The sequence below is a fragment of the Mesoplodon densirostris genome, chromosome 6 (genome assembly GCF_025265405.1).
Source record: "Mesoplodon densirostris isolate mMesDen1 chromosome 6, mMesDen1 primary haplotype, whole genome shotgun sequence".
Taxonomy (NCBI): domain Eukaryota; kingdom Metazoa; phylum Chordata; class Mammalia; order Artiodactyla; family Ziphiidae; genus Mesoplodon; species Mesoplodon densirostris.
Window position 1 is genome coordinate 80,725,628 of NC_082666.1, and position 25,185 is coordinate 80,750,812.

General features: G+C 38.0%; 1 protein-coding gene across 1 annotated transcript in view; it reads left to right on the forward strand.

Moving 5' to 3' along the window:
• TMC1 (transmembrane channel like 1) overlaps nucleotides 1-25,185 on the forward strand; it is a 397,602-nt gene that overhangs the window by 365,131 nt on the left and 7,286 nt on the right. The window contains exons 18-21 of the mRNA XM_060102312.1: nucleotides 4,469-4,597; nucleotides 14,839-14,906; nucleotides 19,796-20,035; nucleotides 24,782-24,907. Of these exons, the coding sequence (XP_059958295.1) occupies nucleotides 4,469-4,597; nucleotides 14,839-14,906; nucleotides 19,796-20,035; nucleotides 24,782-24,907 (563 nt within the window). The remainder of the gene's footprint in view (nucleotides 1-4,468; nucleotides 4,598-14,838; nucleotides 14,907-19,795; nucleotides 20,036-24,781; nucleotides 24,908-25,185) is intronic.

Consider the following 25,185-nt stretch of genomic DNA (forward strand, 5'->3'; position numbering starts at 1 on the left):
TGCTCACTTCTGAGGCAGAGGCAGCAATTTATTAGACATGAATGTCATGCAATCTAGAATACTTATTTTCTGATTATGCAGAAGCTTCTGGGATGCTCCCACACACACTGAATTAAAATAAAGAAAAAATTATTTAATTCTTCTTCTTGGGAGCCCTTGTACCATGCCGCTTGTCTTGTCCTTTTTTTTTTTTTTTTTTTTTTTTTTTAAATCCTGTCTCTATCTAGTGGTTTTCCTTGCTTCATCATCTTTTCTAACTGCCATTTGTAGTTGGGTTTCCCTTTTCTCTTTCACCTTCCTTTCTCTAAATGAACATTCAGCACTTGTGGGAAAGTCTGCAGGAGCGGCAGGAGGGAAGGGCTGTGGTTCTGAAACATTTATTTTACCCACTTTTAAAACAAAGTGATTCCAGAAGAAATAGTAAAAGGCAGCTGCTTTGCACGGAATGTTGGAGATATAACCCCAAAGATTTGTTCATTTTTCTATGAGAACATTCCAGATATTTTCTCTTCTTCTCCATGGGTGCCCTCTGCTCTGTTTTTCCTGAAGGATACTGTGGGACTTGATCTCTTTTTGAATTTGAATATAGGAATTTGGTGGCTCCTTTATCTCTCCAGGGAATCTCAAGATGTAGTCACTTAGTCTCATCTCCAGTGACATTTGATAGGTAGGCAGCAGAGCCATTCTTGGGAGACCGCTCTTTGAAGCTATATACTTAGGTCTGCATTTTGGCAAAGGAGAGAAAGCAGACAACAGCTGAAGATAATGACAATAATAGCTCACATTTATCGAATGCTTCTTGTGTGCCAAGCATTACCTCCTTGAATTTTTAAATTACCCTCTGAGATAAGTTATATCATTATCCCCATTTTATAGATGAGGAGACTATGACTTAGAAAGGTAAAATAATTTGCTCGAGACCTTAAAGAAAATCAATGACAGGAGCCCAAAGTTTACCTACAGTCTGATTAGAGTTTGTGTCCTTCTGCATAGTGAACCGTCCTCCAGAAACATAATTAGCATCAACACATACTCCCAGACTCCTGCCATGGAATATCTGCTGTCTGTGGCCCTTTGTGATGCCCCGTCTCTATTATTTTCCCTTCACTTGCTAATGAGCCTCTTAGGTTTACTGATCAAATACATGTCAGGAGAGTAAAGTGTGAGGTGTGGAGTGCAGTGCTCTGCAGAAGGCCTGTGTGGAGGCCATGCTCCCATCCTAGCACACTAGGAACTGGAATTGGATGGTGTTCCCTTGGTGGGCTGGACCACCATTTTTGGAATTTCCTTTCTTATAAAGCAGTGTATCCCTTTTATGGTATGTTAATAAATATTTTGACATTTTAATATAATGTTTGAATCCTCTTCTCCTATTTTATGTGAAAGTTAGGACATTGCTTAGGAACAATATTTTATTTCAACCATTGGGATGAGGATGCTTAGGAGGATGTGGAGGACTTCAAAACAACTCTGAAATATTTTCTTACTGAGGAAGTCTTCCCAGCCTGGTGGTGGAAACCTAAAAATATCCCTCACAGCCTTCTTCTAATTGACGCTAGTTATTAGAATCTGAACTCAAATTGCCTGGGGAATGAAAAGGAGAATAAGAGTAGGGAAGAGAAAAGTTATGTTCAGAGAGAACCGCAGGAATTTACTATCACTCAATCGCTCACTCCATATTTATTGAGTGCAGGCTAAGTGTCAGGTATTGTGCTAGATACTGGCGGTGCAATGGGGAACAAAGGTGGACCCGGTCTCTGCCCTTTTGACAATTACAATCTCGTGACAATTACAATCTCTTGGGAACAAAGCCATTAATTAAATAATTATACAACATTTGCAAATTTACAAAGGCAACAAAGCACTACCAGAATGCAATGCATGCAGCCAGAGAAGCTTGCCCCTAGTCATCGAGGTGAGGGACTTCCCTAAGTTAGTGATGCTGTAGTGATGCATATTAGTTGGTGTAAACTGAGTCAAGAGGTGAAGTAAGATTGAGTAGCATGAAGACCACATGTAAAGACCCTATGGCCTAAAGAAGTATGGAGTTTGAGGGTATGAAAGAAAGCCAGTGGGACTGGAGTAGAGAAGACAAAGAAAAATATGGAGAGCTAGACAGGAATCAGATTATACAGACACATGGATTATGCAGAAACCTCACACTCACCTTTTTACTCCAGCTGTTGCTGCAGCAAACGACTGCATGCAGCTGTTACAAGACAGTATCTCAACTGAGTTGTATACAGATTCTCACCTTTACCCTGCTTCTCTGCTGTCACCAAGTGGGACGTTAATACCACATGGGGCCATCCCTGACTGATGGGAATGGGAGCTGGTGGATCAATACTTCACTCTTCTGTCTCTTGGGTGGACAGTTCTGAGACTTATTCTATATGGCTACTCAGAGGGTCCCCAGAAGAATCAAGACCCAGTTGCCCCAGTAGTGACAGCTTTTAACACTCTCTTGGGTAAAGGTTTTCTCTCCTTTCCTGTTTCATTCTTTTCCATCTCCACTCCTGTTCTTTGGTAGCATTTCCCAAAATATACTACTGGCTCATAGGCACTACTTTTGATGGGAACTAATGCCAAAATAATTTTTTTACACTTATAGATTAAAGTTTTTAGTATAATTTTTTTAGCTTTTAATATATTTATATTAGAGTTAACTACTGTTTATGGCAGATGTTATACACCTTCTATTTACAATAATAGGAGTTATTTTTTAAAAATAAAGTATATTAAAGTTAAAAGAAATATTAGGTAAATAATATTTCAGATAGTACTTGGACATGGCAAGAATCGTGAAGGTGGTACACGACTACTTGGAGTTTAGGAAGCACTGCTCTGAAGTGGGACTGGAAATTAACCAGATATCTGCTAGTCAAATGGGCCTTGCCCTGTGATGTGATTCTTTCTCACTAGTTATTTTAGAGGTGAGGTTATATAGGTAGCTGGAAATAAAAAACCAGAAGACTTCTTTTATTATAGAAGAACACTGTATTTCTGGAAAAATATGTCTTATTAGATATTCCATGTCTTCAATCTTAGGGCACGAATTATTGGGAAGGAGCAGAAAGGAAAGAGCAGAAGAGAACGATCATAATGAAAATTTATAATTATATGTCTACTCTTATATTTATTGCCTATTGTTATAAGTTCCATGAGGAAATAGTGAACTTCCCCTCTAACTCACAGCATACACATTTTGCACGTAACTTCAAGTCCACACCACTGAGGTAAAAAGTTTCTAATTTTCCAGACCTTTTCTATACATATACATGTTATGCATATACATATATACCTGCATGTATATATGTTTAGGCTTTTTTGTTAATAAGTGGGTTCATGCTACAAATCCTATTTTGTAAATTTTTAACAATCCATTTCTTATCAGAACATAACATTTGAGCACTTTTTAAACAAGTTTATTGAGATATAGTTCACATACCATACGTCTCACCCATTTAAAGTACACAATTCAGTGGGTTTTGGTATATGTTCACATTGTTGTGCAGCCATAATCACAATAGCACTTTGTTTAAGAGCTCACAATATTCTGTTGTGTAGACACCCGTTTTTATTTAATTAATTTCCTCTTGAGTATATTTGAATTGCTTACAATTTTGATCTGGGAGAAACAATGCTTTCATAATTATATGTATAGATTTGGACATTTGTGCTAATACCGCCATTTCTAGAAGTGGATTTTCCTAATAAAATTCCACACACTTTAAAATGTGATGGATCTTCACAAACGTCCCCCCCACACACACAAATGTTGCACCAGTCTAACTTTCACTTCTAACTGTCAGTTTATGGCAGTGCCTATTTCACCACACTCTCACCAATATGGAAAAGCATGGATTTTAAAATATTTATCACTGTGTGGAGCAACAATTTATTGTTTTAATTGTATTTTTATAATGTGGGATTTAGGTATTTTTGAATATTTTAATTAACTGTATATTTTCTTCTTTCTTATTTGTGCCATTTGCCATTTTTTTCCTTATTGAATTGCCCATCTATTGTACTGATTTGTAAAAGTTTTTAATGTGTTAGAAAAACTAGTTCTCCATCATATATGCCACAAGTACTTTTTCCAAGCTTGTCTTTTAATTTTATAAGTAAAAAATTTATTTTATTTTATTATCTGCTGTTTGTCAGATTCAAGTTTTAAACTTCTGTGTTGTCATTATTTTCCTGTTTTGTGTTCTCGTGTCATGCTTATAAAAGCTTCTCAGTAGGAAGACTTCTGATACAGTGGTTTTGGCACAGGAAATAATTATTTTTAGACTAATAAAATAGGGGTGAAACATTTTTTACTTGATAGATATGCCTAACTAGTTTCTTTACCATTAGTTGCAGTTTTCAAGTTAATACTATTTAGAAAGCATGACAAATTCGATGTTAACATTAGGACCATTTGAAGGGAGAAATGCTCCTTTTAATACAGATAATATCTCAACAGGAATTTGTGCGGCTGACCGTTTCTGATGTTCTGACCACCTACGTCACAATTCTCATTGGGGATTTTCTCCGAGCATGTTTTGTGAGGTTTTGCAATTACTGCTGGTGCTGGGATTTGGAATATGGATATGTAAGTGTGATATTCATTTTTCTCTTATCAGATTATTCCTTTGTGCTTAGTCATTTACGTATACCATGCAAGAAGAAGAATTTAGGAGGTGGGGTTGTCTTTTAGATGTCAATAAATGAAGACCAATGAGTATAGTTTTAATTCAGAAGGGGGTCAGACTTGAGTCTCATGGCTTGCAATAGTCTAGCAAAAATAGATTCTAGTAAAATTACAGATGGCTAAAGCAGCAGACTTCAACCTATCTGTTAAAATGGTGAACTCAATAAATCTTGGGCCCATAGTCAGCTCCCTCCCCATGAAGCTTGCTGGCATTTCTAGAAGCAGGGCAAGATGAATAGTATCAACTGCACATTTTCTGTTTGCTTTGAATTCTACTAAGCAACTGCTGGACTCTTACCAAGTGCATCACTGTGCAGTACACTGGGGGGACAAAGGAGTCAATGAATACGCTGCTTGCTTCATAAAGCTCACAGTCTAATGAGAGCTTAGCAGAGACACAAGCAGGGGGCTCTGAAAGGCCCAGGGTACTGATAGGGCTCTGGCAACTGGTGGAGTAGAATTCCGGCAAGTTGATTTCCTTCCCCACAACAACAGCACAGGTTTCTCTGAGCCCCGCTGGTGTTGACTCCATCACCAGCTCCCCACTATGCTCAACCCCAGGTCCCCCCACGAAGTTTGAGAGCGGCAGCAAAGCACACATCTCTCTGTCCACCTTTTGCAAATGAAACTGTCATCTTGGGAAATAGGACCTGAGGAGTTGATAGTATTGATACTCATTTGCTCAAGTATTTCCAGTGGCTTCTAAGTATTTAGAAAGAATTCCAAATCCCTGTCCAAGGCCATTGATACCCTGTGTGATCTGCTTCTTTTTTTCTCTCTGAGCTCATCTCCTACCACTTTCGTTCTTGCTTTGTAAAGTGCACAGATACTGGGAGTCTTTCTTATGCTCAAACACAAGATGCTCCTTGCATTGGCCCTAATTGTTCTTCCCTCTAGGGGTGCAGGTTCCTAGAATTTGCCAGGGCTGATTCTTGTCATTAAGGACTCACCCCTAATCTGTCACCTCCTTTGAGCTTTTCTCTGACCTTCCAATCCAAGGTGGCCCATCAGGCACTCTCTATTTCAGCACCGTTTTATTTTCCTTATACGATGTATAACTATTTGACATCTCCTTTTTTGAACGTGCTTATTATCTGTCTCCCTCTGTTGTAATGAAAGCTTTCTGAAACCAGAGGCCTCGACCTCATGCTTAGAGCTGTGCTTGTCACATGGCAGGTGTTATGTTGACTGGCTGGACTGGCTGACTCAGTGCTGAACCTCCACATCCTAGCACCATCAAGGCAACGCCGTCTACTGACAGAACTCTGCCTGCTTCCAGGGATGTGCCCTGGAATCAGTTCTGCCCTAGTATTCTCGAGCTAATGATGTTTCTCTTCTCGCCAGTGAAGGGATATCCTTCCCTGCTGGTCTTCCTCCTGTCTCATGCCCTCTAGTTTCTGGACAAGTCCTACGTTCAGAACTGTTTTCAAGACTCCAGGCTAGATCCTCTACCTGGCTACCTGACTTTGAGATTGTACCTTTTATTAGGTCATCTGTCTCTCTCACTGAAAGTGTTTCTTGGAGGAGCCAGAAGCAGTTAGGTCATACTGTTTGGTGGACGACGGTGAGGTAATGCTATAGATCCAGAATGCCCTTGTGTTGCTTTCCCATTCCCTGCTATGAGGTATTCAGCTGGCTTGGTTTCATTTCTATTTTCCTTGCCTGATTCAGCTCTTCTGAAGCAGACATAAAAATTGCCATTTCTTTCTTAGACCATCACTTGGCTTATGTTTGCCTTTTATCCCTAACTGCTTTCTTCTTAAGTGCTAGAAAATTTTGCTTCAAATATGAAGTCAATATAACATGACCTGGATGCATAAAAGCTGTAATTATATGACCATAATTTATTATTTATTGAGTGCTGACAGTGCTCTTGGGTTAGAACAAAGTACAGGAAAAAAGACAAGTTCCTGTTTTAGGTCAGACAGAGTGAATTTGCTTCCATGTTACCTTTGGAAGGCTCATCAGAGAGAAGCTCAGCAGCAAAACAAGTTTTAAATCATTAAGGTTGGATGATGGATCTTTGATATGGATCTTATTATCACTGCCCCACCAGGTGGATAGCTTACACAGCTGAGTGCCTGCTAGGTACAAACCATTATGAGCAAACCTCTGTGCCTGCTGACAAGAGGATACACAGATGTAAAAGCTGTAAGCCTAAGGAGAGGTTGCAAACGTGGGTCTGCAGGCTAGATTCAACTGACAGATATTTTTTTCTCTCGACTGCAGTGTTTGTTTGTTTTTTTGTTTTTATGAGCTAGTATTTTAAAGCTTGGAGTTTTACATTTAAAAAATGTGGATTTCTTGGGACTTCCCTGGTGGTCCAGTGGTAAAGAATCCTCCTTCCAATGTGGGGAACACGGGTCTGATCCCTGGTCAGGCAACTAAGATCCCCCATGCCGCGGGGCAACTAAGCCTGCGTGTCACAACTACTGAGCTCACACGCCTGAACAAGAGAGCCAGCGTGCCGCAAACTACAGAGCCCACGCGCTCTGGAGCCTGTGTGCCACAACTAGAGAGAGAAAACCCGCACGCCACAACTAGAGAGAAGCCCGCATGCAGCAATGAAGAGACCACGTGCTGCAACGAAAGATCCCGTATGCTGCAACTAAGACCCAACACAGCCAAAAAAAAATTTATATATGTGGATTTCTTGTTTTTCTTGACATATTGAAAGGCCTGACAACATTAGACCCATATTCCCACTCTGGAGAAATTAGCTGGAGCTGAGGAATTACTGCCCTCTTCTGGTGGAACATTCATTTACCAATTCCTCACACTGCTACCCTTTAATCCTGTAAGCTCCCGTTGTCAGCACAGAGCAGGAAATGTAATTGCACATTGGAGAAACCACTGTGGGAGAGATCAATAGAAATACAAAGACAGGATGGAGTAAGAGACATTTGAGCCAAGTCTTGAAGGAGGAACAGAATTTCAAAAGACTGAGATGGAAGAAAGAATTCTCAGTGGACGAACTGATGGAAGGCAGGGCCCAGCAGCTGGAAAGTATGGGTGGTGCAGAGATGCAGAGATGCAGAAATCTAAAATGGAGCTGTTTTAGAGGATAAGAGGCTGATGAGAATGTTTCTTTGATATTCTGGACTTACTAATTGCCAGTATGAGTCCAGAAAGTACCTGTCAAGAAGCAAAGGAGAACCTGAGATGGGCAGAGAAGATACTTTTAAGAATCCTTTCAGGAATGAAAGAGAAAAATGTGTCCATTTCTGCCACCAAAAAAAAGAATTTTTTTTTCTGAACTTTAAAAATAATACCAGTTCATTGTTTAAAAGTCTGGAAAAGGCAATATAAGCTTAATATGGAAATAAAAATCACAGGTAATCCCACCACTCATGACATTACTTAGTTAATTGAATTGTAGAGTATTAGCATTTATTTATATGTAGATAAACAAGTACTATAGATTTATATATAGTACTATAGATTTTTATAAAAATATATTGGCTTGTATCCTATTGACTAGTTACTTGCTTTTCTTCACCTAACAGTGACCTTTTCTCTATGTTATTAACTGGTCTTTTATAATTTTTAAATGGCTGTGTGATATTCTACATGTGAATGTACAATAACTAGTTATTTTTTATTTGTTGTTAGTTAACTGTACCTAATGTTTTGTTATTATATTAAACATTGTGATCGTATTTATTTATAGCCATGTAGATAAATATCTCCATAGATAAATCATAATCTTATGTAAAACTTATTTCCTTGTAAGAAATTTCTCTAGGTTGAATTGCTCAGTTATAGAGAAGATATTTTTGAAAAAATTCATTCACTTTTATAACAATAATTAACCTCTATAAAGTCTAAACTCTGCAGACTCCAGCATTAGATTCAGAGATTCACTGAATGTTAAGGTTAGGTGGAGTTTTGACAAAATCAGTCATAATGCTTTTATTTTACATATAAAAAATTAAGAGTCTGAATTGGAGTTGCCTAAGTTTATATAGCCAGTGAATAAATAAGGACAATGAAGTATCCTTCTGGAAAAGCCATTATGTTAAATATACTGAGTTATACACTGGTTATATCTGAGTAAATTGGGTTAAAAGTGACTCTGTATATTTTCCAGTTATAAATTCATGGCCAAAGTATTACCACAACAAACCTATGAAGATGAATTGAGGTGGGAAAATTACTGGCTAGGAGCAGACTGTTAGACCATGTAATGTAAGTTAATCTTTCCTAAGACTTCTCTGAGCTTAGCAGATAGTTCTCAATGTTTCTAAAGAGTTCACTGACTCATGGGAGTGGAATGGTTTGCTCCCAGAAAGGAGTTTAACCACCCTGATTCAGCAAAACTGCCCTCAGTCCTCTTGTAAACTCTGGGTTTTCTGCAATAGTTCAACACAGAATGCCTTTAACTCTTACTTTAATTTATGTTGACACCATCCTTGCCATTTGTCAATGAAGTACGTAAATAGTATCCAGGAAGAAATGGATTGAATACATGGCATGGGGTAAGAGTATGTTCAATCAAATTAAAACCTCAGCTTGTTTAAACCTTGTTTAAAGTTACATTTTAAGGTGCTCCTTGTTGAATTTCTGTGAATGGAAAATATGGGAGATTTTCCTGAGATCTGATGGAGTGCAAGATTACCCATAAATAAGAGGCATATGATTCACAGACTATCAGAGTATATTACTAATCATATTACACTGTATTATATTTTTATGTAGAGCTTACCATGTGTTAGAACATCTACAAAATACTTTACATATATTATTCTGTGTAACCATACCAGCAACGCTATGAGGTAGATAATATTTTTCTACTTTACAGTAAACTGAGGTTTAGAGATTTTTAATAATTTGCTCAAAGACATATAACTGGTCAGTGGTGGAGGTAGGACTGACATCCACATCTGATTGACTTCAAAGCCGTCAACCAGATTTCCATCATATTGAATTTTCACTGCAATGCTTACCCCTAGAAATTTCAAGGACTCTGCCAAAGCATGACTAATTCATGAGCCAATCCATAGCATTTGTAAGTCAAATGCTGAGACAGGTTTCTTGCTGTAGAATGGAATTAGCAGGAGGGGCTGGGATATAGAATTAGGAAATAAACTGATATTCCCTTTCTGGGAATGAGATACTATTTAGCAGTCCAGGAAGATGGCATGATAAAGAGTCAGTAAGAAGTCATGGGTATCCAATGAAGGTGTGAGAACATGGGCAAAGGGACACAATAGGCTGGACTGGACGGAGTCTATCTGCAGGCAACTAGGGTTATAGTGCAAAGCCCTGAGGTGCTGAATCAACCTAGTAGACAAGGGCTGGATTTGTTCTAGGTTAGTAGTTCTCTAATTTGGGCATGTATCAGAATGCTCTGAAGGCACATGAAAACACAGGGTTTCTGATTCAGTAGATCTGGGGCAGGGCCTGAGAATTTACTTTACTAAAAAGTTCCCAGATGTTGATGCTGCTTCTGGTCTGGGGACCACCCTTGAGTGCCGTTGCCCCAGTGCCACAGGCCAGGCCAGCCTGCAGCTCTAAGCAGTGTGATTCCAGCTGTGGGAAATGAGATTAGTGTGACAAAAGTCAGGCAGGTCATTGCAATGACAGAATTAACTCTGAGATCCTGAATTGCATTTCACAATATCCAGAGGTTGATGGTTTGTCCCAAATAATTAAACTTGAAGAGAGAGGATCGGTTTTTCTCAGGCTTTTTCGTCCAGTGAGCACCATATGTCTTCCTTCTGGGTAGATAACTTACTCTAGCCCACCACAAACAAAGGTCTAAAAATAAAGCAAGAAAACTTCTAGTTCCTTGACTGTTACGGACCCCAACCCAAATCCAAATTGGCTTCTCTGTTGCTGGCCCCTAAAAATCTTATTATGGATGAGCAGCCCTTAGGGACTTGATTACACTTACTCCTTTTGAATCATTTTGTTAACTCGGGTTACGAGAAAACCTGTTTTTTCTCAAGCATCATTTACCTTTAAGCTTTTTATATTTTAGAGGCAACACTTTGCAAATTGATTTACACTCATATTATTAGTGTATTGGCTTTAAAAAATGAAACTATAGTATGATCTCATATTTTTAAAAATCCACCTCTTTAGGAATGAGCCTTGAATTTCATACCCTGTGTGTGTGTGTGTGTGTGTTTGCTTTCTTACATTTGTTTCGTTTTTAGAGTGGGAGTTTCTGAGTTCAGTGAATGGAGTATAAATCCCATTTTAAAGGTGTTTAGAGAGAAGCAATTTTTTTTTAACATTTATTTATTTAGTTGCGCTGGGTCTTAGTTGTGGCAGGCGGGCTCCTTAGTTATGACTCACGGGCTCCTTAGTTGTGGCTCACCAGCTCCTTAGTTGCAGAACGTGGGATGCTTAGTTGCAGTTCGAGGGCTTCTTAGTTGTGGCATGTGAACTCTTAGTGGCAGCATGCATGTGGGATCTAGTTCCCTGACCAGGGATAAACCCGGGCCCCCTGCATTGGGAGCACCACCACGGAAGTCCCAAGAAGCAATTCTTTAATAACTGAGTCAACCAATTACAGATTTTAGATTAGAAAGGGATCTTAGAAATTATCTAGTTCAGAAGTAGGCAAACTTTCTCTGTAAAAGATTGCACAATAAGTATTTTCACTTCTGCAAGTATGTTATTGTGGTGTAGTGAGAAATATATATTTTGGTCTTCATTCCAATTCCGGCTGGAGCGCCTAAAATTTTTGTAATTTACAAAGCAATGATGGTGCTAGGAACATCTTTTGTTCTTGTATTTGGTCTTTAACCCTGGCTCTTGACGCAGAGTTCCTAAATTCCTTGGAATATTGTGGGTGATAGGAGCAGTATTTGTTCCAATGAGGCAGCTCTTGGTGGGCTCCTGGGTGGCTTCAGTTTGGGGGCTGGTCAGCAGAAAGACCTGGCCATAATTAGAAGCTCAGAAATTTCAGCCTCATCCCCCCATCCTCCAGGGAGGGGAGAGAGGCTGGTGACTGAGTTAATGATTGATTTTTGTCCCTGTGATGAAGTCTCCATAAGAATCTCTGAACCCTGGGGTTTGGAGAACTTCCATGTTGCTGAACGCATTGAGGTGCCAGAAAGAGGGTGCACTTGGAGAAGGCAAGGAAACTCTGTACCCTTTCCCTCATACCTTGCCCTATGCACCTCTTCCATCTGGCTATTCCTGAGTTGTATCCTTTTATAATAAACCAGTAATCTAGTAAAAAAAAAACTGTTTTCCTGAGATCTGTGAGCTACTCTAGCAAATGATCAAAGCTGAGGAGGGAGTCGTGAGAATCTCCAGTTTACACCGCATCAGTCAGCATAGGTGACAACCTGAGCTTTCGATTAAAGTGTGAGGCTTTCGTCTAAAGTGTGGGGCAGTCTTGTGGCACCAAGACCTTAACCTGTGGGATCTGTGCCAACTCTGGACAGTTAGTGTCAGAATTGAGTTCAATTGTAGGACATCGAGATGGTATCCACAGAAAGTTGGGGAAATGCTTGGTTTGGGGGAAGAACCTATACATCTGTGTCAGAAGTATCATGAGTAGAGTGTAGTCACAGAGGAAAACAAGTGATTTCCCTTGCATCAGGCCATATGGTCTCTGTTGTAACTATGACATTCCTGTTTTCATCCCAGACAGCCATAGACAATACAGAAATGAATGAATGTAGCTATATTCTAAAAAAACTTTATTTACAAAAATTGATGGTGGTCCAGGTTTGGCTCATGGGCCATAATGCACCAACCCCTGATCTAGTTCATTTCATTAGTTTATCTGTGAGGAAATTGAGGCCTGAATTGATTAGTGACTGGCTCAGCTCACTCAGCAAGCAAATGGCAGGGCAAAGTCTCATACTCGAGTCTGAATCCCAGACGAGTGTCTGTATCACAAAACCACTTGTCACAGTAGGGAGTGTGGAGGTACCCTTTCTCTGCATCCGGTCAATCAATTTATGCATCAAAGATTTTATTCCTCCAGCTGCCCCTGCTGCACACACAGTATGAAACCAAGGGTTCCTAGTGTGTCCTTTGTGCTTTTCTGGTCACCTGGTTATAAAAATATCTCATCTCAAATGGCCTTTAAGAGGTTTGTATGCTTGTGAGAATAAAGGAAATGTACTTCTGACAGTTTGAATTTTTTTCATTTTCCTTAGTTTGGTGGGCTAAATCTGACACTCTTCTAAAGAGGCCAAGGTTGAAGGTTTGATTCTTAAACGGACACAGAGAAGAGCTGTTCCAAGGGCACAGATGGTGCAGACCACCAACTGAGCATTTGTCACATGTGTTCTGTGATCTCACAGGGCTCCAGGAGAAAAGGGGAGTTGATCCAGAGCAAAGTGCTCCTGGGGAAAGAGAAAGACTCAGAGCTAACGTTTCTCCAGATTAGAAGCAATTCATTTTCTTCGTTTTCTATGAAAACCACACATTTTCATTGTTGATTTTAGAACAAAAACTGTCAACCTAACCTCTTTGCATCTTATGAACATTAAGCTTCTTGATGATCTGCAAACTAAGTGAAACACTTTGTATATTCTTTAGTAGTATCTTGAGTGAATTTTTGTTGAAATCATCTGTCATCTTTGTCCTCCTTATATAGGATTATTTTTTCATTATGTATCATCTTATTTGTTCATTTTTCATTATGTATCATCTTGCTATTTAACCATTCTTGTTATGTCAGACTTGGCATCTACTCCCTGAATCTGTTACAAGGCACATCGCCCGTACCTTTCAGTTAACTAGGAGAGTACTGTTGCCTTTTGGGAAGTGATGAATTTGATGGCTGGATTCAAGAATTCTTGAGGCAGAGTGTTCAAAAACTGTGGAAGATTTGTTGGGGCTCCAAATCAGAGACCTATTCTATCTTCTTACAAATATATTTTTGGGTGCTTGGGTTTAAAAAAACTGAGACACTCTCAGGTTGTTTGATTTTGTATGTGTGTGTGTGTGCATGAGCGTTGTGCTGTGTGTATATATTTATGCTAGGGAGGGAGTTATTATGAGGATACATGTGGTCTGAAGCCACACCTGCAGATGTCAGGATCTGGGGCAGTAATCAGGTCCTGCCACTCTTACTCTCTCTTTGTGGTCCTCTCACTTTATATTTTTTGCTGTTTGCTTTTTCTCTTGTTACCAATTAGTCAATTTCCTGATTGATTATTCTCTATCTCAAATTAAATAGGAGCCAGCTTTATTGTCTTTGCTAATTAGCATTACTCCATTGACAGAGCTTTCTTTCTAAGATGCCTAATGTGTCACCAGGAAGCCTTTGAACGGGTGCTCCTAGGACAGATGCCCACCTCAGTTCCAATTGGTGTCCCCTGTGTACAAAGAACAGCCCGGTGCTGCTGCCCTGAGTAGGATGGTATCATCTAGGAGTGAACACTGGACAATGAGTTGAATAACTTCTTAAACTTTCATTGTATTGCTCTCTATATTTTTTATTGTAAAAGAAATTCACATTTTTTTTAAAAAGTATTTTAACTATGCAAAACTTAAAGAAGAAAATAAAAGCATAATCCATCACCCACATATAACAACTATTAACTTTGCTGATCACTTTTAAGTTTTTTCTTTATGCATAGTTTCATATTGAGTAGAAAAAATAATGTATAAGTTTACATATTTTTTGTTTAACATTAGAGCATAGTTTTTTCTTGGTTATATAAATATCCTTCCAACAGTGATTGTAATTAGCTGCAATATATATCATAGCATAATTAAACTGTATTTACTTAACCAGTGTTGGACATTTAGATGGTTTCATCTCTGCTTCTTAAAATTTGTTAGCATTTAGGATTATTTTGTTAAAACAAATTTCTAGAAGTAAATTTACAGGGTCAAAGAGGATGAAGTTTTTATAACTTTTCATATGTATTGTCAAATTGTTTTCTAAAAGTTTACTCCAAGTTTTACTTTCACCAACAGTATATGAGAGTGTATGTCTCATCACACTTCCACAGCATCGAATGACAGAATTTAAAAATGTCTTACTGTGTTAAAAAGGATGCCTTATTATTTTATCGCTAATTATTTATTGTATTGATTATTCTGCTATTGTTGCTGCAAGAAAGTAGTTGCAAGTCTAGCCATACCTATATAGAAATATGAAACACTTGCCTTTCAGTTTTTGCTATTTGAGATGCTAATACAGTGAATGTCTCCTCTAGCCTTCATACACCGAATTTGACATCAGTGGCAATGTCCTCGCTCTGATCTTCAATCAAGGAATGATCTGGTAAGCCAGCTGTGGACAGTTTATCACTTGAAGAAAGCCTCCAAGATCATTTTTGCATGAAGCACTGTAGCCTGGTGTTAGAGAAGTCCACAGTCTGTATCTAACTCAACATTTGTCTTTTTGCAAAGTGAATGGCTATGAAGAGTTTACTTTTTTCCCCATATTTTAAATCTTAATTCTAAAATGCATCTGCCTGTTTTGCAGAGCACTTCTTCATCAAATACTGGGAGTCTAGGTTCTGGCTTCTAGATTATTTGAAGGCTTTTTATAGTTTCATATCCTGTGATACTAGGATCTAACAGTGAAACATTAATGATCCCATTATCCCATGTTAAGAATGAAAGAAATTAGTGTAAGGTCTTTCCAAGAAACTTATTTTATTTGCAGTCACTATTGAATATGTTTTAAATGGAATTTATAGCTACTTTAAAAAATATTAGCTTACCAAATCCAATAGTTTATAGAGATGAAATACATGTTTTAGGAAGGTTTAGTTAGAAATATGATCTTTATTTAGTAATTTGTTTCATGGGGCCATTTGCACGTCGGAATTATTTCTTCTAGTGTACAAAGGATTGTTATATCTTTTATTAAGTGAAAGCATTTTCACTGTCAATCTTCGACAGGTTAAGATGAGTTGATACACTAGAAACCATTTTTGACTTTAAAAATTGAATCATAGCAGGAGATTCATCTGTGGACCGTGTGTCTTGAAAATCTGTCACTCTTACCTAGGAACACCCCAACCCACAAGCAGTTACAACTGAGCTTCTTTATCCCATTGACACAGATCTAATATTGTGCCAATCACACCATTGTCCTGGGTACAAGTACTAGTTACTGGGGTCAGTTTTTGTGCAAGCTTCATATATTACTCAACTCCTTCAGCCATAGCTAGTCTGAATTGTTAAACCTTTGTGAGAGCAAACCTCTCTGCGAAAGTTAAAATGATCTTGCTTCAGTAATATAAAGACCACAGTCAAGGGCCTCATCATCCTGCCTTGGGGCCTGTCAGATTCCTGTGCCTCACTAGGTCAATCAATATGAAGAGAAGACTATAAAAAGATCCTCCTCTCCATTGTCAGGTATGTTTAAAAACGTGATTCCTGTTCCCTTGCTTTCTAAATTTTACAGGTTGTGGCTTATATGTCCAGAGAGTCATTAAGGAGTGAAATGCATCCTTTCTTCTCCAAGCAGGGAGGAAAGTCAAGGTGGCTCAACATGTGACTATCACCAGAGATAGAAAAGGGCTCAGCTTCCAGATCTTTCATTTCCTGTAGGGGATTCTGCTGTCATGGCAGAAAATGGCTAACAGTGCTATTGGAGTAATGAGAAACCACTGCCTTATATCAGTTTTAAAACTCCCTGGCTTTTATGCAGAGTGTCATAAATCCCTCAGGCCTGGCGTGGTGCCATTTGTGCAGACATATGCTGCATGTCTATTTCTTGTTCTTTCATAGTGAAGACAACAGATTGGCCTAGAAATTTGTTTTCATTGTCAGCAAAGCTCTTATAATTGTGTCCTGATTTGTTTCACTTGTAATTTTGCACCTATTTAGTCCACTGTTGTTCATATTGAAATTCTTAAATATCTAAACAATCTTCTCCAGTTTTTTCATGGGCAGACCCATCATCAAAATCTTTGAAGTGTCATTACACTATCACTTTCTATGTATTCAACCTTCAAATATTGGTCAAATATTGCTTCCGGTTAGTTTGCAGAGGACTTTAGAAAATGATTGTGTTTTTTGAGTGTACTAAGATATTCACACACTTCCCAGAGTTCTAGAAGCAAAATATTGAATAACTGTTATTCCCCTTCAGGTCAACCCTTTGTACAAATGGTCTTTTCCTAACTGCCAGGAAGTTGGTGACAGGGTAGGGATGTGGTGTGGGGAGTGTGTAGTCTAGGTTTAGAAGGCTCCCTTGGACTCACACGTGTAATCCACTATTTTATGAGGCATTAGGATCTGATGCCTAAGTATGGCCATTTGCTACAGAAATGATCAAAAGAGGATGGAGATTTTGTGTTCAATTTTATTGGTTTGTGACTGGAGACATTCAATCACTGCTTTAGGAGTTTCTGAGTAATGAAGGTTATTTACACCGATGTTATTAAAGTCAAACAATTATTGGTAACATCCATTTTGTTATGAATTGGCTGATACGATCAGTAAAACTATATTACACACGTCTTTTTAAAATAGCGTAGGTTTTGTGATCATATTTTTAAATGATGAAAGCGTATCATATCTCTACTCTATCAGAGCAGGATGTAGCTGAGGCAGAGCACACACAGTGAGAAAGAAGATGGGTTTAGACGTTGTTCCAATGCTGTCTCCTGTATCTCCCTGCCAGTCTTGTCACTTTCTGCTACCTCATTTTTCTCACTTGATCAAATGTGAATAATTTACCTGACACGTACCGTGTCACTGGAACAATGAGGAGAGCTAAATAAAAGAAGCTTTCATTTGCTTTGATCTTCTTGAAAGAAAAGCATTTTATAAGCCTAAGGTATTACAATGATCTTCAACTGACAGATGACGGGATCAGGTCTGGCTAAGGGACTTAGTGAGCTGAGCTGATTAGTGAGTCACGGGCAAAGATAGAATGAGCTTTAAGATTCAGATATCACTGTGCCGGGATCTCTTTTTCTAGGATAATGTTCTTGAGTCATTTGTTCAAAATGCCTATGTGATATTTATTTTGAAATTCTGAAATTTATTTATCTATAGATGCACTTACATATATGAGTGTACACATGTGTGCATACAGATAAACAACACATGCCTATGTATAGGTACACATATATGTGGCTTTAGGCAAAACTGTATCTTAGGATAGACTAGGTTGTGCAGCAATTAAATACAACCCCCCAAATCTTAGTGGCTTAGAAAAGGAAAAGTTTATGTACTCCATGTGTCCAATGTGAGTTGGTAAAGGACTGTGCCCATGTTAGTTACTCTCACTGTGGAGTCATAGACTGTGATAGAATAGGATCCATCTGGAACATCACTGGTCAGAGCAGAGAGAGAAGAGAACAAAAAACCCTACAGCGCTATTAAAGTTTCCATCCCGTAGTGAGACACTTCATTTTTATCTCTATTTTACTGGCCAAAACAAATCACATGGCCAAGCCTGACTTTTAGAAGGGGGCAAGCACAATCATCTGCAAGCATATTACATTACAAACACTGGCATTTGGGAATATAATCTAGTGCTTTGTCATTCTGACCCCTCAGCTGGGACTGTCACTCACTTACTTGCTCATGTTTCTGGGGTTCCAGATTCTCTTTTGCTATCCTGTAACCAAGATACACAGTATTGTTCCAAAGTTTACCCTCATTAAAAAAAAAAAAACTAATGAACTTTATATCTTAGAGAAGTTATAGGTTCGCAGCAAAATTGAGTGGAAAGTACAGAGTTCCCATATACCCCCTGTCCCCACCCATGCACAGCCTTTCCCACTGTTGACATCTTCTACCATGCTGTACATTTGTTGTAATTGATTAACCTACATGGACAAATCATCATCACCCAAATTATATACCATTTTTTAATAGTTTAACTTTCTACAAAGTCTGTGGTCAATTCAGTATGTTAAAATGTTTTTCAGATCTGTTGTATGGAAACCTATCAACAACACAGCACAAACTGTAGCAGGTTAGCACTTTTCAATGAAATGGTTTATTGTTGGATTGCACAAGTTCAATTATAGCCGAAACTAACTTCTTCATCTAACTCAACCCCCCGCCCTCCATAATATACCAAATATACATTGGATTGATTTTAAAAATTATTCTACATAACCAGGAAATATAACATGCAAACCCTAACTAGAATTACTGAAGGTTTTATTATATTTGGGACAGTTTTAAAAGATAGGATTCTGCTTATACTTCTGAAATAAGTGTACATGTATCCTCTTTTGAATTTCGGATTAATAAATTGCCATTATGGTGCTTTATGGTTCTGATGGATTTTCTCATCAAAGAAAATTGAAATTTATTTTGTTGAAATAACCACTGAAGCCATCAAGTAAGAGTGACCTCACTCAAATGGTTCCAGTTTAAAAGTGGCATTTTAAAATACTTTTAAAAAATCTCATGTACAGATCAGTGGATTTCCTGGACATGCTAAAATAAGAAAGTAAACAGATAAACTAAATTAAATGGATGTGTCAAATTTTCATTTCAAAAACACATAAAGCTTGCAATTGAATATCAACAAAACATAGGATCTTATGAGACACAAATACATAATTCCCATTGGCTCTAAAATACCATAACAGCCACAAATAGAAAATAACATCAGAAAAACTTACTTTAACATTTTCTCTTTCATTAAGTAAAAATTAATTAGCTATGACAAAATAATTAATGCACATATGCAGTTTATTTGAATATAATGGGTGGTTTTAAGGGTTAATTATAAAAAAAGCTAAATTTTAATTTTTTTAATTTTTAAAATTTTGGGGGGAAGTTTTTTTTAAAGCTAAATTTTTAGATATATTAATCAATGGTATGAATATTAGGGGAAAGTAAATTTTTTTTAGAAGTAGAAGAGAGAAGTAGAACAAGTGTAATATACTGTTTGATCTGTTGTAGTTTAAATTTACTAATGATAAGTGGATATAGTTAGCGACCAGCAGAGTTTCTGTGAAAGACTTAAGTACACAATATCTGCAATAATGGGGAAGATGGTAAAATGTGTACAGGAGATGGAAATAGAATTAGTTAAGTTTATTAACATGAAGGGTTTACGTGATTGAAAGAGGCAACACATTTTCTGCCTTTGGCAAATAAGCATGATGTAAAATAAATACGGACTGTGTGACTTTGTTGTGGAATGAAGCTCCATGGTGAGCAGAGCTCTGTTTTTCTTTCCAGGATGGGCTCCTTCTTCGCTCCCAGCCTCCCAGGCATCAATATCCTTCGGCTCCACACATCCATGTACTTCCAGTGCTGGGCTGTGATGTGTTGCAACGTTCCTGAGGCCAGGGTCTTCAAAGCTTCCAGATCGAATAACTTCTATCTGGGAATGCTCTTGCTCATCCTCTTCTTGTCCACCATGCCCGTCCTGTACATGATCGTGTCCCTCCCACCATCTTTTGATTGTGGCCCCTTCAGGTTCTTGCCTTTGCAATTTCTTTTGGGCAAAGTTTTCTTTCAGGGGTGGAGATGGGAATGGTCACTCGTTGTATAAGCTATTTTTTCCCCCCAAACAGTAACATTTTGGTCTGTAGGAATGAGCTCTTTGGGATATTCAGGCTCATTATGTGACATGGACATTCTTAAGCAAGATCCATCTATTGATATTTTCTCACTTGGCAATCATAAAAGGGAAAATAACTGCTCCAGGCTCTGTCCGTGTAAAATATGTACACTGAATCTGAGCTATTTCTATATAAGGAGATAGCAAAGAGCAAGGTTTGATTACATTAGTCTGGATATGAACATTTTCCTGATGCTAGGTCATCTCATTCAGACATTGGAAGCTATTGTTATTTTTCACATGAACCACCTAATTGAAAAAATAAAAGAGGAAGGAAGGGAGGGAGGGAGGAAGGAAAAAAGAAAGATGACTCCACAAGCTACCTAGGAAATGGGATCATTATTAGATAATAATATAAAGAGGGTCACAGAATTTATAATCCAAATCTACATGCTAGGAAAAAAATTAAGGATGTTCCTCACGTATATTCTCCTCAAATAACAAGAATAAATCACTCAAGTCAGTAATAAAGAGTCAAGAAGGCTCTTTGATCCAACTTAGAAATATACTTTTCTACAGTTCTCTCTATGACAGCGTTCCCTGTGACACTTACCAAGAAAGCAAAGTTTCCAGATCTGGAGGATTGAGATTTCATTCCACCACAAGTCCCCCCAAGAATCTCTACATGTTGAGTGACTGATCAGCATGCATTTGAGTTATTTCTACTTTTCAGTGGGAAAATGTGAATACAAAAAGCCATGTGAATGACAAGCATGATGCAATAGTGGACATGTATAATTTCTCCTTCATGCTGTCAGACCCAAGTTACTAAATTAAAGTCAAAATATTCTTTGCCCACAGACTTAAGTATAAAAGAAGCATTTTCATTCTAATAATAGTCTGTTATTACTGCTTTCCTGGACACAAAGAAAGAAAATGTTAAGCCTACTGATTGAGCAAAAACAGCTGGAGTTCTGTCATACATATTCAGGAAGCTGAAGTTGACAAGTCCTGTTCCCCCGCCCCACCCAGGTGGGGGGAAGTAAATAATGCAGACAGTGACATCTGGAGGCTAAATATGAAACTACAGTTTTGAAAGAGCAATTGGTCTTAATAAAGCTCAGGGTACAAAGTTCAAGAGACAAGTCATCTAAAGACTTTAGTTAATTGCAAATTACCCACACAACTAAATATCCAGGATAAGTTTTAGATGTGCTTTTAACTTTTTAATTGGAAGGGGGTCCTTCTCAGAAAAACATATCAAAGGAACTTAGTTGTCTGCCAGGGAAACCCTGCAAGGTCAACACGGAGCTGGGTGGTGGTAACAGAGGTCCATTAATATAAAAAATATCATTGAGCTAGTCACGTACAATGACTGCACAATTTTAGCTTTTTGGATCGTAACTCCTTTGCCTCTCTTTAAATTACACTGAGTTACTATGATTTTAATGAATAAAACTTAGTCTGTATCTAACACATAGTATCTGACTTTGACCAACTGCTTCCTAATTGGCAAACTTTGGCAGAGGAGCAGCATGTATGTCACTATTTTGAGATCAAGGAAATTTAAATACTTTCAGTAGAGTATTGGGAAAGGGGTATCTCTGTCCTATTTAGATAGTCTGTTGTTCCTGGAGCAAAAGAATGTATACTTGGTTTATTCTCTAGATTTTAAAGCTTTAAGCATTGTTCTGCCTTGCTAGTGAGGTGAGAAAGGATATATTAGTAGGAGACTCATGACTTGCCATCCTTTTGGACCCTGAGTTTGAGGTCGTTTGACCAGCCTGCCTAGTGAAGTGTATCTGACCCTACTTGGCACCTGGGTGGGCAGCAAATTGGTAAACGTGCATTTGAGGTAGGTTAATGGGGACAGCACAGTAATGGCCAGGCTCTCCCAGGTGCATGTATGTTTTCAGGTAAGGTGGCTACAATACCTTAGAAGACCCATTCTGCAAAGCAATTTGATGAGATAGTCTAGCTCGTTCTGGTTTCATAAGAACTGGCTAGGGAGGGTGAATTTTCCAGAAAATTATTCCAGTAGGCTATTAAGTGGATTTACCTTAACAGTTTGACAATTAAAAAACTATTTCTTTGGTGTCCAGGTGAAGAAAATTCTTCTAATTGCTCTACCTCATCTCCTGACACTTGATGTTTCTCCCCCAGCTCCCTCACTAATAATTCTGAACAGTTTGTAGATCTCTAGGTTCTCACACACCTCCCTGCTAACATTATGGTAATTATAACTTCATGTATTTTCATCTAACTGCAAAGGTAATATGTGTTTATCCTAGAAAAAACAGAAATTATAGAAATTTTCGCATGAAAATAAACACTAACCAAAGACCTGAAATAACAACTCTCAACATTTTTTTGGCATTTTGTATTCTGGTTTTCTTCTTATGCAGATTTTTAAAATAACTGAGATCATATAATATGTATAGGTTTATATTATATCATGACACTGCTATTACATTACTCACTTGATGTGATGATTTTTCTTAATAGTGTAGCTGACTTCTAGAGGTTGGGGACAGAATATTTTCATCTCTGTGAGTCAAAACACAGTAGAGTGTTGGCCAGTAATTTGAGTTAATGAATGAAGAATGACTGTTGTGCACTAAGCACTAGAGGAGATGTAGGTGTACATTGGGCATTGATTCTGGCCAGGTGGACCTTTCGATCTGGCTGAAAAGACAGACATAGACTATTCTAATTAGGGTGGATGGAGCTATGCCCAAGAGAGCTATAGATTAAGTTCAGTAACATTTCACTTGGTTGTATACTCGCAACAGGCTGGAAAGGACTTCTGGGAATATGCATACTTTGGTTCACTCGTCAGAAAAAGGGAGTGCCAGGATTTGTAGCCGGCTCTATAGTTTGTGTGTAATAAAAGATCTGGACTCCTGGTAAGAGACCTGTCCTGGGAAAGGCACCCAAGAATCCTCAGAGATACTAAAAACTTCACATTTCTCATACACTGGATGCAAAGAAGACCTTTGTGGCTAGGGATGATTTTGTAAAATTCCAGTTCCCTCATTCTGACATTCATCAAACACAGCCCTAGAGGCTGGAGAAGGTGGGGTGGGGTGGATTGTCTCATTTTTTTCTCAACCTCCTTGCCTGTCTCCTCATTCTGGCTGTATTCCATATGTCAAGGTGAAGCATGGTCAGCTAGAATGGATGAGGAATGAGAAACCTTAGTGCAATAGGTTGATAGAATCTTAAATTGTCAGTAAGCTTCATTCCCCCTTATGTATCATAGGTCTTGCTAATTAGTGTGTAGATCTATAGTTTGTGAAGCAAAATTTATACCTCTGTAGTCCAGTGACTCCTGACAAGATACTTGAAGTCACTGTCAGTCTATTAAAAGATACTGGAGAGAAAAAAATCTGATCTGGAACTTGTGGGTCATGTTCAATTAGTAGTTAAAAATGTATAAAGGTCAAAAAACAAAAGTGAAGCCAAAATATTTTACTCAGTGTTATGCCAACCTTTATTCTCACGATACATACAAATTGCTGATAGATAATGCAATATCTTTTCTGAAAATAACATCATTTCATAGTAGAATCAATATGTATATACAGAAAAAAATAATTTGGCATGATGGGTGTTACCTGATAATGCTGAATGTTATATACTAAGTTAAGACAGACACCCTGCTCTCATTTCTCTAGTTTATAGGGGCTGAGAACAAATTCACTAAGGACCTTTGCTTTTTAGGCTTGTTTTCTTTCTCTTCCCATTTTCTGTTCTTAGCTGGTACTCATTAGGGCCCGTCCAGAAGAAATACTGAGAGAGAAAGGATTCGGCATTCAGTGCAGTTACCTATTAATAGCTCAGATGAAAGAGGTCTGGTGGAAAATGAGATAGAAGCTATAACATGGAAAGAGATATTAGATTATTTGTGGATTTTATTCCATTAAGCTATTCCTTATGCTCATTTCCAAGGCTAATTAAAAAAACTGAGCACACTATTTGTGCAGCCCAAAGAAAGTATTCTTATATAAGAACAGCTGCTGAGGAGTAAGCTTACAAGCTATTTATAAAATATATTTTCATACATATATAAGGTATATTTATATTTTATATATTTGTTCCCAAGTAACCCAAATCTTAGAAATATAGCTTTAAAAAATCTTCTCCTGGAGGGAAGGGATAAATTGGGAGATTGGGATTGACATATACACTGCTATATATAAAATAGATAACTAATAAGGACTTACTGTATTGCTAGGGAATTCTACTCAATATTCCATAATGACCTCTATGGGAAAGGATTCTAAAAAAGAGTGGATATATGTATATGTATAACCGATTCACTTTGCAGTACACCTGAAGCGAACACAACACTGTAAATCAACTATATTCCCCCCAAAAAATTTTTTAAATCTTCTCCTAATGCTGTGGTTAATTTCCTAACTGCTTTGACTATGTGTTTGTGTTGGCATAACATTTCTCATATCTTATCCATACGTTGACAGTATGAGGTCAAAGTGTCAGGAGTTGTAGCTAAACATCAGATTTCTAACCTGAAAGAGTACTTAGGCAGTGTTTGAGAAAAATTTCTAGTTTTCTTGCTATAAACATAGTTTTTACATCTTGCTATAAACATGGTTTTTACATCTGTTTCAAATGAACTTCTCTCCTTTTTTTTTCAGTGGCAAAAATAGGATGTTTGAAGTCATTGGAGAAACACTGGAACATGATTTTCCAAGCTGGATGGCAAAGATCTTGAGACAGCTTTCTAATCCTGGATTAGTTATTGCTGTTATTTTGGTTATGGTGTATGTGCTTCCCCTCCTCATAGAAAGAGCCTTTGTAATGTTCTTCCTGCGCCTTTTAAGTTTCAGCGTTTTCAAATCTCTTTCTCCCCAGGGGTTGTGCTGTAACCTAACCAATTCAGCACTGATTATGTGGTGGTGAGAGGCTAAAATTCATGAGCCATATTCTGATCCTATTGTATGTAATTTACAGCCATCTGCATCTGTCTTTGCCTGCCTAGGATTATAAGATTTGTTCCCAAGTAACCAAAATAATTATCAGTAAACAGCTACAGCAAGGG